Raw genomic sequence first — 16656 nt, 5'->3', positions numbered from 1 at the left:
GCCTCGCAGGACACAGATAATCACTGGTCAAGGGATGGGAGGGTGTTAGGGAAATTGCCAGACTTCAGCTTTTACCTGATTAACGCCCTTTCCTGAATTGCAAATCCCTTACCTACAATTTTTTCCCTTGAATTCCTCACCTACAGTTTTGCCTCCTTATAAAATAGGTGGCTTGAAAGGAAACCTAAGATGGTCTGTTAGGGTACAAACCCACCACCTTCTCAGACTGCTGGCCATCTGAATAAAACGCTCATGAAGATTCAACCCCTGTCTCTGCTTATTGGGTCTGGTAGGTGACAGGCAGCACGAATGCCAGCTTTTCTGGTTTCCAGCCCAGAAAGAGGTTTATGACACAAGAATTTATTGTAATATAAATACAGTATTTTAAAGAAGTGAAAAAAGGCTGAATAAATGGTAGGTTACAGGGCAAGTGGCTAACTGGGAAAAATCAAGTTAAATCCCTCTAGCTTGCACCATATACCAAAATAAACAAACTTAAATACAAAAAATCAACCCAAAGTCATACTTTTGATAATTGTATAAATTGGTTCTATTCATCTAATGAGTATGTGGAAACATTAAATTATTCTAAAAATACGCAGTGAGCAACTCACTGCTGCTGAGTTCTGGATATACAATGGGGAATAGAACTGAAAACGTTATTGCCCTGGTGAGACTCATCTAGTGCAAGAGACAGATGTAACATAAAAAATGCTACAATTAGAAACTGAGGTTTACAAGCTATGAAAAAGCATAGTGATAAAAAGGAAATAATGTGGATTATTCAGGTAAAGGTCTAATCTTGGAGGGCCTTGTAGACTGTAAGAATGGCCTGCATATAGAAGCAGTGAAGGATTTTGAACAGAACTGTTAAGATTTATGTTAGATATATGTTTTTCAAGGATGACTTTGGTTGATGTGTGAAAAATGGTTTAGAGGGGGGTAAGAGAGGTGGAAAGACTCCTTTAACTGCTACTACAAGTCCAGGTCAGAGAAGATTATGCCTTTGATTAGGGTGGAAGCAGTTTAGGTGGAAAGAAGTGTATCATGTAAGAAATTACTTGGAAATGCAATCAAGAACATTTGATAAGAGGCTGAATGTGACAGGTGAGAAAGATGAACACTTCAAGTTTCTAGTCTGAGGAATAAGGTGGGTGGACCAAATTAGAAATATTCACATTAGGTAATGGAATAATCAAAGAACATATGTGCATGACCCATGGATATGGACAACGGTGAGGGAATTGACTGTAGGAATGGAGGGTGACATGGGTAGTGAGGGGCAAAGAGGGGAAAACTGGGACCACTGTGATAACGCAAACAATGGAATATTTAGCCCTGGCTGGTGTGGCTCAGTGGATTGAATGCCGGCCTATGAACCAAAAGGTCGCTAGTTCAATTCCCAGTCAGGGCATATGCCTGGGTTGCTGGCCAGGTATCCAACTGGGGATGTGTGAGAGGTAATTAATCAATGTATCTCTTGCACATCGATGTTTCTCTCCCTCTCTTTCTCCTTCCCTTCCCCTTTATCTAAAAATAAATAAAATCTTTAAAAAAACAATGAAATATTTAAAGAAGGGGAAAAAAAGAATATACATAGTATTAGGTCCAGGAATCTCATTTCTAGGAATTTATCTTAGAAGTGAGAAGAAGAGTATCTATTAACATTCATGGAGATTTATTACAACAAAAAATGGGTATCAGTTTAAATGCCTAACTGTAGGATAATATAAACTATAAAATATATTAACATGATCCCAAAATTGTAATACTACATGCCAAGGAGAAACGCTGGGAGGACATAAAATTTTAATAACTCTCTTAGGGCATGATATTATGGAAGATTTTCACTTCATTAAAAAATGTCTTTTATACCAAATATATAATCATTTAATAATATAAAACACTAATTTTCAAAAATGAAACCATATAGTATTAAAATAATATATATATGAATATGAATATCTATCATCTTTGAGTAAGAAAGCCCTCTGCACATGGTATCAAAGAGAGAAAACTAAAAAGACTTAACTTGATGAAAAATCTCCCAAAATACTATAATAAAATCAAAAGATAAATGAAAATCTGGAAATACTTAAGTCACAACCAATATGACAGGCATATGAGCAAGATAGATGAAAAAGTATATAATTTCAATAGTAAGCAAGAAATGTTATAACAAATTCATACATTAAAATATTTTTTCTTAGTGTGGGTAAATGAAAATAATTTAATTATTAAAAACTCAATTATTTAATGTTCAAGAATTACTTAATGACCTGAAATGCTCACCATCTTCATTTAACTAAAAAGTGGTCCATATAACAGTTTCTACATCATTGGGGGGGGGGGGCAGGGTATATATATCCACAGAAAAGTAGGACCACAACAAAATATACACAGAAACAATTTCATGAAATATAAATAGATACACTGTGACATTTTTTGTTAACAATCTACTAAACTGATTTCAAAACCTGTTAAGTTAGTTGAAGCTCGCAAAAGCAAAGCCTAAGGACTTGAAAAGTCAGGTCAAGGACACTATAAGTCCTCACTTGAGGTCATGGATAGGTTCTGCAACTTTGAGCAAAATGACACATAAAACAACCATTTTTATCATGAGCAAGAGTTAAGTTCCTACGGCATCATATCAATGTTCAAATGAAATAACATTGAATGTAACCACAGCACATGCTATACAACCAAGGACATGCTATAGTTGATTGAACAGACATTGAAATTTAAGGACATGGAAAAGAGGATAGATTTGACAAATATTTCAAAGATTAAAATTTCCCAAGCCATGAAAAATGAAGTTTAGAGTCTGGATATCTAGATAAAATGATAAAAAAAAAAAAAAAAGACAAAAGTCTAGCCAAACACTTGGTTTGGAGAGTAGATGATAAGCCTGAGTTCCAACATAGTGAGTATAAGGTATCACTTGAGAAAAAGGGTGAAATACGTCATAAGGGCAATTAATAAAACAGAAACCTGAAGGCCATAAAGGCAAATGAGATGTGGAATGGATGATCTACCCGATGCTAGTGAAGTTGTGGAGAAATCATCCTGCTGGAAGAAGACAATGTTGATACACATCAAGAACAACACAGATGTTTATATCTTTTGACTCAATTACTATTTGTAAGAATTTATTCCAAGGAAATAACTCATCAAAAAATAAAATACATGAAGATGTTCAGTAAATATCTGGTGACCAATTCTGAACCTAAATGTCTGAGAATAGGGTATGAACCAAGCAAATTACAGCATGTTGATCTGACAGAATATAATGCATGCTTTACAAAAGGACTATGAAACTATATTCCTTACTGTTACAATTGTTTTAAAATACCTATACATGTGGCATTTTTCTAGAAAAGGAGTAGTCAAAAATGAAACCAAATGTTGTGTTAAGAATGGCCAAATTAGGGTTATTTTTCACCTCTAAATAAATTCCTGCCATGTTAATTAATGTACAGTAAAAAAGTATTTTAACCTTGACAAAAAGAAGAGCTTGCTTTCTCTGAGAAAAGCATACAATGGGGAGCGGAAGGAGGTAAAAAGAGAAATAGAGTATTTTTTAAATGGCCTCAATCTTCTTTTTTTCCAATTACACTTAATTACATGAGATCTTAAATTTTTTAATTATGAAAAACTTCACATATATAGCTATCTGAATGATACAGGTACAGTAAAAAGAAAAATAATGCAATATACAGATTAGGAATTTGAACACTGAAAACAGTAGAGAGGGTCCTCAAAAACCGAGTTACCATATGACCCAGCAACCTCTCTTCTGGGTATCTACCCGAACATTTTAAAACATTTACTTGCGAAGATATATGCACCCCTACATTCACTGCAGCATCATTCACAGTGGCTAAAACATGGAAACAACTGAAGTGTCCTTAACAGATGACTGGATAGAGAAGATATGTTATACACATATACAATCGAATACTACTCAGCCATAAGATGAAATACTGCCACTTGTGACAATGTGGATGGATCTTGAGAATATCATGCTAAGCAAAGTAAGTCAGACAGAAAAAGTCAAGAATCATATGACTTCACTCTACATGAAATATAAAACTGAAAGCAGCAAATGAACATACAAGAAAAACAAAAACTCACAGGCACAGACAACAGGACAGTGGTTACCAGAGGGAAAGGGCGTAGGAGGTATAATAGTAAAGGGTAAAGGGGGTCAAATATATGGTAATGAAAGAGGACTTTGGATGGTGGCCACACAATACAGTATTACAGATGATGTATCATGGGAATGTACAGTTAAAACCTATATAATCTTATTAACCAAGGTCACCCCAATAAATGTAATGAAAAAAATAATTTGAATATTACCAGTACTTTGGCATCTCCCATGTACCTCTCCCCAATCATATTTCCATCCCTTCCCTCCTAAAGATATCTACTGTTATGAATTTTGTCATTCTCTTCCTGTTAGTCTTTTACTACATATATGTGTATTCCTTAAAATATATATTAAATTTTCTTTTTGAAATTTATATAAATGGCATCATACTATTATTTGGTGACTTGATTTTTTAATTAAACATTATGTTTTTGAGCCCTGGCTGGTGTGGCTCAGTGGATTGAGCACAGGCCTGCAATCCAAAGGGTAACTGGTTCAATTTCCAGTCAGGGTCAATGCCTGGGTTGCAGGAAATGCGAGGGGCAATCACACATTGATGTTTCTCTCCCTCTCTCTCCCTTCCTCTCTCTCTAAAAATAAATAAAATCTTTAATAAAACATGTTTTTGATATTCATTCATTTTGTTAAGTATAGCTGTCATTCATTTTTCCTATCGATTTTGTTATTATAAACAGCTGAGTTTTCAACATTCTTCTTGAACATGTCTCCGGGTTTTAATCTAGGGGAGAATTTCTACAATATACAGTCTGCCCATCATCTTCCATGAATTTTGTAATTTACTTTTTATTCCATGCAAGTTAATGCTAAACTGTTTTCCAAATTAGTTATACCAGTTTACACTACCATTAGCAGTATGCTATTGTTGTTTTATACCCATAGCAATAATGAGTATTATCTAATTCCTATCACAAGTTCTTATCTTCATTTAGATTTTCCTAGGCACTGCAGTAGAAATTAGTATCACCATACATAACTTTGTTCTCTACTCAAAAACCTTCAAAAGTTCTTTATTATCTACTAACTAAATCATAAATCAGGACTTTAAATCTTCCATAATGTTTTCCAACTTACCTTACACTAAACTTATCAGGTACTACATTCCTCTACGATCCTTCTCTTCTAATTAAACTGGTTTATACTTCACTGCCTCAATACTTGTACTCATGACATTCCAGTTTCTTCTCCCACACCTCTGAATGTTCAAATTCTACTGTGTTTTAAATTGTAATGCAAACGCTATTTTCCTCTAAGAAAGCCAGCTCTGATCTCCATTCATGTAAATTACTATCACACTTTATCCTGTTTTGGCCTTAACATTTTCTACCTCATACAAACCTGATTATCTATTAAATGTGTACTGTGTATACGACATGCTCTACTAAACATTTTAAATCATAATTGCTAATTTTCCTAACAGTACATGAAAGGCAGATAATTCCTTCCCAATGTGACACAGCTGATAAGCTACAGCTTAGAAGCTATTATTTTGTGTTACTAGGTTTGTTTGATTTCAAAGACTTTGCCTTTCTACCATATTGTACTGTCCTATGGTTTTACTATATCATTAATATTACTTAATCATTTAACTAAACATACATACCCAATTTTGTTCTATGAAACAAAAATATCTTTTGTTTCATAGAACAAATTAAGATATTTGTTGAAATATATTAATATCATTCTTTCTATTCAAAAACTGATAGCTTAAAAAATAACAAGATATGGACAACAAAGGGGAGAAAAATCATGGTCAATGTAAAAGAAAGCAAATATGCTAACCATAAATATTAAATTAACATGGTTGCTTGGACTGTACATAAACTTTGACAGTTGAGGCAAGACAGGAAAACATTAAATTTAATTCAATGCAAGAAAAGAAGAAGCTCACACATACCTCAGGCAGACAAGGATTACCCACTAAGTTGAAAATAGATTTTCATGTGGAATTATGTATTATTTATTAACCAATGTTACTGCTGCATTGGAATAAACAGTTATTAAGGGTCTGACTTCTCATGTCCTATAAAACAATACAGTAGGTATTTACTTTGTTGAATGATTGAATTTATCAGTCTTAGGAAAAGAAACAGAGACAACATCCACTGAAGAGAGTGACAAGATGGGAAATAGGCTTTTAGAATTTGCAATAGCCAATGTAGGAATTTGTCAAAGTCAAAAAGAGATGAATCAAAAAGAAGGTTAAGTAGAAATAAGGATATGTAAAAGTTAGCAATGATTTTCAGAACAAAACATGAGCAGTTTTTCAGCAATACCTGGCAGCCCAGGAATTAATGCTGCATCTTGGCAAGCATGGAATAAAAGAAAATCAAGGAAGTAAGGGGAAAACATTCACACATAAGGTAAAAAAAACAGGTTAATAGTTTCAGAGAAAGAAGATAGGAGACTAGAAGCTGTGGTAAAAACACAGACTTAGAGGTCTCTATATGATATCTTGTTTTTTAAACAATATTTTTAAAATGTGAATACCATTCTTATAGCTTGTGGGACTTAGAAAAACAGACTGCTAACCAGATTTAACTTGTGGGCCATAGTCTACAACCCCTAGCCTACAGGATAAAATTCTAACTTATTTCCACATAAAAAGACCTTGATATAATCTAAATGCAATCTATTTCCCTGGTTATATTATCTCACACACTTAACTTTACATTTCTTAGATGCAGTATTTTTCAGTTTCCTAAATATTCATTCTAAGAACTTTCATAACTCTGGGATTTTGTTCTTGCAGTTCTCTTAGGCTTTCTTCATTCTTTACACACCTTTCACAATTCACCCAAGTGGTTTGTTACCTTTTCCATTAAAAATCTATTTTTATATCTCTCTTAAAACCTTTATCATGCTAAATGATATTCTTTTACAGGTCTACTTTCTCTAATCCCCACTACTCTGAGTGTTTAAGGAAAGAACAGTCTTGGTATTCCTACTCTCCTACACTGGAGCCTAACAGTAGTTCCTTGTATATAGCACATGCTCAACAGTTATTCCTCAATGAATGAAGTACTTCACTTCACCCTTTTTAATGTAAACATCTATGACTATGATAAATCCTAAAGTTATAACTTAATAGAATCATAATTGGATTCCACTGCTTATTTTTTTTTAAAGAAAAATTGTATTTTAATTTTACTGTGACTTTAAGAGAATCTTCTATTTTACATGCCTGGTAGTGTTCATGAGCTGCACAATTATCTGTTCCATTATATTCTGTAAGCTTTTCTCTTCTTTTTTCTCTAATAAGAATTTTATGAACATCATCTTCCAGTCTATTGAAGAATCCTCCATCATGTGATAAAGTCTGAGAACTCAATTCCTGTCAAAAATGAATTATGATTTACTATCATTCAACACAAAAGTGTATGCATTTAATAAACCTAGTCAGCCACTAAAAGGAGAAGAAAATGGATAACTGAGAGACAATCAACCACATATTCTTCTCTATTTCAAGATAAACAGTAGTGATGCATTTTGAAATGTTTTCTTCTTATTTTTGTGTTAGGTGTTGCTTGATTTAAAAAACATTTTTTATCCATATATCATAAAATCCACCCAATATGCACAATTCAATGCTTTTAATGTGCTCACAGAGTTGTGCAACCATAACCACAATCAATTAAAAATAATTTTAATCCTCCCTGATGTTTTATTGATTTTAGAAAGTGAGAAAGAGAGAGACACACACACACAAACATCGATGTGAGAGAGAAACATTGCACAGATGCCTCCTGTATGTGCCCTGACAGGAAATAGACCCCGCAATCTTTGGTGTATGGGAGGGACACTCCAAAAGAGTCACCCAGCCAGGGACCACAATCAATTTTGTAACAGTTTCATCACCCCCAAAAGAAACCCTGAATCTACTGGCAGTTGTTCCCCATTCCTCCTAATATAGCCCCCCCTTAGTTGTCCCCTGGGCAAGACTAATCTACTTTCTTTGTAGACTTGCCTGTTCTAGACAGCTGATATAAATGAAATCATATAATGTGGTCTTTTGTGACTGACTTCTTTTACTCAGCAAAATATTTTCAAGCTCCATCTACATTATAGCCTGTATCACTACTTCATTCCTTATTGCCAAATAATATCCCACTGATGGATATACCACATTTTATTTCTCCATTCATTGATTGGCTGATGGACATTTAGGCTGTTTTCATTTTTGGCTATTATGAATAATGCTATTATAAATATTCGTGTGCAAGTTTTTGTATGGATATGTTTTTAATTCCCGTAGGTATATGCCTTGAAATAAAACTGCTGAGACATATGGTAACTCTATGTTTAATCTTTTGAGGAATTTCCAGATAGTTTTTCAAATCAGCCACACCATTTTACAATCCCAACAGTGTATGAGAGTTCTAATTTCTTTGCATTCTCACCAATACTTGTTATTATCAGTCTTTTTTTTATTACAGCTACTGGAATAGGTGTAGAGAGGTATTCCATTGTGGTTTCGAGTTGCATTTCTGATGCATTGTTTCACGTGCTTATTGGACATTTATGTGTCTTTTTGGAAATAGGTCCATTCAGATCCCTTGCCCACTTTTTAATTGGGTTGCTTTTTATGTTTAAGCTCTAAGAGTTCTTTATATACTCTAGACACAAGTCTCTTATCTAATATACAATTAGCAAATATTTTCTCCCATCCTGTGGGTTGTCATTTCACACTGTTGATGGTGTCCTTTGTACATAGAAGTTTTTTATTTTGACAAAGTCCAATATTTCCAAGAAACCACCATATAACTCAAGGTCACAAAGATTTACTCCTATATTTTCTTCTGAGACCTTTATAGTTTTAGTTCTTACATTTAGGTCTGTAATCAATTTTCAGTTATTTTTTTGTGCATGGTATGAGGAAGAGGTCCAAATTCATTTTTTTGCATATGGATATACAGCATCATCTGTTGAGATAATTATTCCTTCTCCACTGAATTCTTTTGGCATCCTTGTTCAAAATCACTTGAACATAAATGTAAGGGTTTCTTTTCTGGATTCTTAATTCTCTTAGCCTTTATGGTTATAATTATGCCATACCACACTGGTTTGATTACTGTTGCTTCTTAGTGCTCAATCTTTTCTAATACATTTTAAAATAATTTTACATAAATCATATACATCAATGATAGAGATAAAATTTTATCACAATCTACTCAATTACATAAAATTACAAAATTTACATATTCTCCAAGAAAAGTAGCACTGCCTCTCTCCAACTTCCTGTTTTGAAGTCAAAGACTGAAGTAAATTTTCCTTCAGCTCTCAATGGTTTCACCTATGTCCTCCATTCTTGAGCTATAATACTCCTAATTTCACCCATCTTAATTGAATTTGTGAGCAAATGACCCAACAGTTCAATAACTGTTCATCCTTTTCTCTTAACATTATGTTAAAAAGTGTTTAAGAAAAAAGTTTTTATATCAGTGCTGAATAGACAGATTACATTAAAAATTTTGTACTGCACTTTATATTTTGCAAAGAACTTACACAAACATGACTTCATTTGAATCTCATCAGTACCAGTACAGGTTGATAAAAGAATGATTTCCCCACAAAGTAGTCATGGCCTCAGCAAAATTAAATAACTTGCCCATGAGTCACTCTATTACTAAGTGGTATAGATATAACTGTAAGTCCACTGCTTCAAAAAATATTTCCAGTATACTCCAGTAAGATTTCATTTTAAAGCAACAAATACAACATGCTTAAAACACTGCTGAGCTTCTATGTGGAAGGAACAGCATGATGGTGGCAACGTAATCAGCCTATGGATTTCACTTCCCTAACAACTGCAGTTCCAAAAAATAGAAAGAGGCATGGTTACATGGAACAGACTGACAGCTGTCAGGGGAGGGGGCTGGATGAAGGAAGGTGCAGGGATTAAGCAAAAAAAATAAAATAAAAAGCCAAACATATTATATATATAACACATAGACAACAATGTGGTGATAGCCAGAGGGAAAAGTGGGTAGGGATAGGTGGAGGTGGGCAAAGGGGAAATAAATGGGGATGGAAAAGAGACCTGCTTTTGGCAATGGGCACACAAGGCAGTGATGCAAATGATGTTCTGTTGAGTTGTACACTTGAAATCTATATGGTTTTGTGAACCAATGTCACCCCAGTAAATTTTATTTAAAGAAAAAACAGCCCTGGCTGGGTAGCTCAGGTTGCAGGTTCAATCTCCGGTCAGGGCACATACAAGAAGCAACCAATGAATGTATAAATAAGTGAAACAACAAATCAATGTTTCTTTCTCTCTCTCTCTCTCTCTCTCTCTCTCTCTCTCTCTCTCTCTCTCTCTCTCTCTCTCTCAAGGCAATGAGGGATGGCCCTTGGAGGTTGCCCTGGTCACGTTGTTCAGTTGGTTGTAGCACCATCCCATGCACCAAAAGGTCACCAGTTTGATTCCTGATCAGGGTACATGCCTAGATTGTGGTTTTGGTCCCCTGTCGGGGCACATATAAGAAGCAACTGATGGATATTTCTCTCTCACATCGAAATTTCTCTCCCTCTCTTTCTCCCTCCTTTCCCCTCCCTCAAAAAATAAAGTGAGGAAGAAATCAAGACATTCCCAAATAAACAAAAGCTGAGGGAGTTTTTGACTACTAGATCTGCTCTTCAAGAAATGCGTAAGGGAGGCCTGGTAAGGTGAAAAGAAAGGAAAGTAGACAGTAACTCAAAGCCAGAAATAAACATCTCAATAAAGTTAAATGTATGAAAAAATATAAGAGCTAGTATTATTATAACAATGGTATGTAACTACCATTTTTGTTTTCTACATGATTTAAGAGACTAGTATGTTTACAGAAAAAAATATTATAAAGGTTTGTTACTGTAACTTCCATTTGTAACTCCAAATTTTGTTTTCTATATAGTTTAGGAAACTAATTCATTTAAAATAATTATTAGTTTATGTTTTGGGGCACACAATGTTGTAAAGATATAGTTTTGTGACAACTAAAAGGAGTAAGGATGGCAGTATAAAGAAGCAGAGCTTTTAATGTTAATTGAAGTTAAGCTGCTATAAATTCAAATTAGTGTTTTAACTTTAAGATGTTAAATGAATCTCTTCAGGGTAATCACAAAGAAAGAGCCACAGAATATACACAAAAGGAAATGAAGAACTTAAACATTTCACTACAAAAAAAAAAAAAATCAGCTGAACACAAAACACTAATGCAGGAAATGAGAGATTAAAAAAATCTATAAGGCATATACAAAGCAAATAGCACATTGAAAGAAGTCCTTCCTTATCAACAATTACTTGAAATAAAAATGGATTAAACTCTACAATCGAAAGACAGGTTGGCAGAATAAATAAAAACATACGATCCAACTGTACATTCTCTACAAAGACTCAGCTGGGATCCTAAGACACAAATAGGCTGATAGTGAAAGAATGGAAAAGTATACTCTGTGCAATTATTAATCAAAAGAGAGCAGGGATGACTATACTAATATTGAACAAAATAAATCACAAATAAGAAAACTAGACAAAGATATATATGTATATATTTTTAATCCTCACCTAAAAGCATGTTTATTGACTTTTAGAGAGAGGGGGAAGAGAGAGAGAAACATGGACATAAGAGAGTAACACTGATTGATTGCCTCTCATACATGCGCCAACTGGAGACTGAACCCACAACCTAGGGAATGTGCCCTGACCAGGGATGGAACCCACAAACTTTTGGTGCATGGGATGATGCTTCAACCAACTAAGCCACCCAGCCAGGTCGGAATAAAATATGAAATAATGAACATTTACATACATAATGGCCATAAAAATATATGAAGCAAAATATATATATATATGAAACAAAATTTAGCAGATTTGAAGGAAGAAATACAGTTCTACAATAATAGTTCAATACACCAAGACTTCAATACCCCACTCACAATAATGAATACAATAACCACACAGAAGATAAGCAAGGAAATAGACTTAACACAATAAACTAATGAGATCTACAGAACACTACCCACCAATAACAGTATACACATTCTTCAGGCCCAATTTCCTGGATAGTCCACATGTTAGGCCACAAATGAAGTCTCAATAGATAAAAGATAGCTATCATACAAAGTATATACTCTGACCACAATAGAATGAAATTAGAAATCAATAACATAAAGAAAAGTGGAAAATTCACAAATTTGTGCAATTTAAGTAACACTTTTAAACAACCAATGGATCAGAGAAAGAAATCACATGGAAATAAGAAATACTTAGAGGCAAATAAAAACCAAAATGCAATATAACAAAGCTTATGGGGCACAGCGGAAGTGGTGTTAAGTAGGAAATTCATAGTTGTAAGTGCTTACTTAAATAAACAAGAAAGAAAAATCAACAACTAAACTTTATAATTTAAGGGACTAGAAAAAGAACTAAACCAAAAGAGAGAGGAATAAAGGAAATTATGGAGCTTAGAGCAGAAATACACAAAATAAAGAACAAAATAAAAAAAAAAGAAGAAGAAGAGAGAAAGGTGAATGAAACCAAAAGTGCATTCTTCGAGCAGGCTGAGAGGTGGTGTGTGTGAGACAGGGGGTGGGAGGAGTGAAGGGATTGAGCAAAAAGAAAAAAGAGAGAAAAACTCCTGCACACATACAAAGTATGGTGGTTGCCAGGGGAGGAGGGATGAAGGGAGGTAGAGGAGGGTATAAGAGGGATAGATGGTGATGGACAGAGACTTGACTTAGGGTGGTGAATACAGACAATGTGTGGCAGACTTGTGCATTCGAAACCTGTAGTCTTGTTAACTAGTATCACTCCAATAAATTCAATAAAAGATAAAATTAAGTTGGTTCTTCAAAAATACTGACAAAATTTAGAAATCTTTAGCTACACATAGACTAAAAAAAAGGGTAAGATTCAATTAACTAAAATCAGAAATGAAAGTAGGGGCATTACTACTGACTCTACAGAAATAAGAAGGATTATAAGACAGTACTATGAACAATGGTATGTCAAATATATTGGATAACTAAGATCAAACAGACTAATTGCTAGAAACACAAAACCTACCAAGACTAAGCATAACAAAAAATCTGACTAGAACTATAACTAGTAATGAAATTGAATGAGTAATTAAGAATTTCCCAACAAAGAAAAGCCCTCAGGACCTGGTGGCTTCACTGGTGAATTTCACCAAATATTTAAAGAAGACTACAAGAAAAGAAAACCACAGACCAATATCCCTTATGAACATCAATGCAAAAATCCTCAAAAAAATACTACCAAAGAAAATTCAGCAACATATTGAAACCATACACCATGACCAAGTCAACCCACAAAATGGGAAAAAATATTTGCAAGTCATATATCTGATAAAGGATAAATATCAAGAATATATAACTCCTTAAACTCAATAAACAACAAACAACCCAATTTAAAAATAAGCAAGGACTTGAAAAGACATCTCTCTAATGAAGATATATGAACAGCCAATAAACACATGAAAAGATGCTCAACATCACTAATCACTAGGGAAATGCAAATCAAACCAACAGGGAGATACTTCCTCATACCATTAGGGTGATTACTATAAATAAAAACCCAGCAAACAAGTGTTGACAAGGATATAGAAACATCCTTACGCACTATTGGTACAGCCACTGTGTAACACAGTATGGCGATTCCTCAAAATATTAATATAAAATTACTATATGACCCAGCAATTCCACTTCTGGGTATATTCCTTAAAGAACTGAGAGCAGAGACTCAAAGAAATACTTATATACCCATGTTCATAGCAGCATTACTCACAATAACTAAGGCATGAAAGCATCTCGAATGTCCACTCACAAATGAATAGATAAACAAAATGTGGTACAAACAGACACACAAATGGAGTATTATTCAGCCATAAAAACTAAATTCTGCAATATGCTTTAACATGGATGAAACTTGAGGACATCACGCTAAGTGAAATAAGTCAGTCACAAAGAGGCAAATACTGTATATACTTGACTTATACAAGGTACTCAGAGTACTCAAAGTCATAGAGACGAAAGGTAGTATGGTGGTTGCCAGGGGCTGGAGTGGGGGGAGCATGAAGAATGACTGTTTAATAAGCATACATCTCCAGTTTTACTAGATGAAAGAGTTATGGGGATGGATAGTGGTAAAGCTGCACAACCATGTAAATGTACTTAATGCCAAAGAACTGTACATTTAAAATTGATTAAGATGGCAAATTTTACATTATGTGTATTTTACCACAACAAAACAAGAAAAATCGATCACAGACTTTAAAGGAGAACTAAAACTATAAAGCTTCTAGAATAAATAGGTCATTGTGGCCTTGAGTTAGGCAAAGTTATTAAAAGAACAACAAAAGCACAATCCGTAAAAGAAAAAAACGAATAAAGTAGAATTCATCAAAAGACACCATTAAGAAATTAAAGGCAAGTCACAGTCTGGGAGAAAATATTTGCAAATTACATTACTGATAGAGTACCTGTATCCAGAATGTATAAGGAGACCTTACAAAACAATAATAAGACAACGCAGTTAAAATGGGTAAAAGATAAAGATGTCTCACCAAAGACGTAAGAATGGCTGACAAGTACATAAAAAGATGCTCAAAATTATGAAAAGGAAAAACTACTGATATACACAACATAGATGAGCCTTCAAATATTTTGCTGAGGGAAAAGAACCAGACTAAAAAATAACATACTGCATGCTTTATTTTAAATAAAGACACAAAACTAATCTATGATGAAAGAAATCAGAACAGTGATTTGCCTGTGGGAGCAGGGAAGGGCATGAAGTATTATAATTACTGGGAGAGGGCAGAAAGGAACTTTCTGCTATGATGGAAATGTTCTTTACCTTGGTAGGGATGTAGATCACACAGATATATGCATGTGTCTAACCTCATGAAACTGCATTCTTAAGACCTGGGCATTCATTCTATTGTGTGTTAAAAAAACAAACCTAGCTCCCCACTGAGTACCTATTTCCTAACTGGAGAACACATCATTTACAGAGTAAACTGACACATATTAATGCTTTTTTCAACAATTTCTTTTCACATTTTCTAGGGGCTCCAAGTCACCTCCTAAAATAACCTCCAAGCTACATAGTTTCAAGTTCTACATATACAGTAACATGCAAACCACAACATGCTTCATCTGTATCTGCTACTTGTATTTTGCCATTCTTGGGTGCTTTGAACTTATTCCAAGAGGAACTCTAAATAATGGTGTTCTTTAAATGAGCTACTATATTAAAGATGACATAATATGTATGGTAATTCTACTTTCTACTCTTCCCTAGGGTGGACCCTGATGGATTCAAGTCTTGAACTTGACTTAAAACAATTACTTATTAAGCTCTTCCAACGCAATTACTATTATGCTATGCACAGGCTTCTCTCATAGAACTCACAATCTGCTGACAAAAACACATAACAACAAACAATTATTAAGCACTCTTTTTCACATATCAGCAAGGGCAAATACCTGTAAGCATGCAGCCATTTGCAGTCTCAGAATTCTTAATGCAGAGCTCAATGAAGGCCCTAACAATGTGCTTGAACTGGCAGAAAAAATAAAAAATCTATGTGCTGCTGTTGTAAGTGTTGTAAAAAAAAAACACAGAAGAAGCAGACCAAAAAATATTAGGGAAGGTTTTAGTGAGAAGACAGAACATTCATTCATTCATCAATCAACATCCTTTATATTACCTACTATGTGACAGGAATTAGGACTACCAATGCAACTACATCAGTAAGACATGGTCCCATACTTCCAAGAACTCAAACTCTAGAGAAAGAACAAAACAATGATAAAATAGGCTGTTGAAGGCTGTGAAGTGTACACAAGGTATCCTGGGCATCCAAATAACACCATGATCAAGGAAAACTTCCAGGAAAGAGTACCTTTTTGTCCAAGTTCTGAAGCACAGTTAGCCAAATAAAAAAAGATGGAAGGGAAGTGACTTCACCAGGATGGAAACAGGTTATTCCTGACTTTGTTCCCCTCACAAGAACAGCTATTCATAGATAAGACACCACGAAGGAAGATGCAGGGAAAAATACATGGGTAGGCAAGGTAGTATGAAAAAAATATACTGGGTTCAGAAAAACTCCAAATACTTTCACAAGGCTTAATGCGGAGTCAATCTTCAAATTTGAGAAAAAAAATTTTAAAGTAGTAAGAAAAGGGTAATGGTTGGGAGACTTCTGATTTCATAAACTCTCCTCTACCATTCAATTATTATTATACCATATGCATGTATTCCTGAATTTTAAATTTAATAAAGAATAAATTCTAAAAAATATAAATCAATGAAATAATCATTAATAGCTGCTAAAAGCACTGAGTGAAAGTGATAGAAAACTTTATAATGGCTGACAATACCTGAACCCACTGATCAATATTTTAAACAAACTTTTGAAAATTTTAGAATAGTCTGACAGAAAAATTTCTGATAAGACAAACTTTCCATACGTCTC

At 34.1% G+C, this 16656-nt stretch overlaps 1 protein-coding gene across 4 annotated transcripts in view; it reads right to left on the bottom strand.

Annotated features, from left to right (window-relative positions):
- The window catches only part of GKAP1 (G kinase anchoring protein 1), a 71721-nt gene that overhangs the window by 12299 nt on the left and 42766 nt on the right, over positions 1 to 16656 (bottom strand). The window contains exon 7 of one of the 4 annotated variants that reach the window (XM_045195245.3): positions 7356 to 7505. The exons of the other annotated variants lie outside the window; for them this stretch is intronic. Within the exon in view, the coding sequence (XP_045051180.1) occupies positions 7356 to 7505 (150 nt within the window). The remainder of the gene's footprint in view (positions 1 to 7355; positions 7506 to 16656) is intronic. 4 annotated transcript variants of the gene reach the window in all.

The sequence above is a fragment of the Desmodus rotundus genome, chromosome 1, assembly GCF_022682495.2.
Source record: "Desmodus rotundus isolate HL8 chromosome 1, HLdesRot8A.1, whole genome shotgun sequence".
Lineage (NCBI taxonomy): Eukaryota > Metazoa > Chordata > Mammalia > Chiroptera > Phyllostomidae > Desmodus > Desmodus rotundus.
The sequence above is the reverse complement of the archived record's forward strand: the minus strand, read 5'-3'. Positions and strand labels throughout refer to the sequence as shown.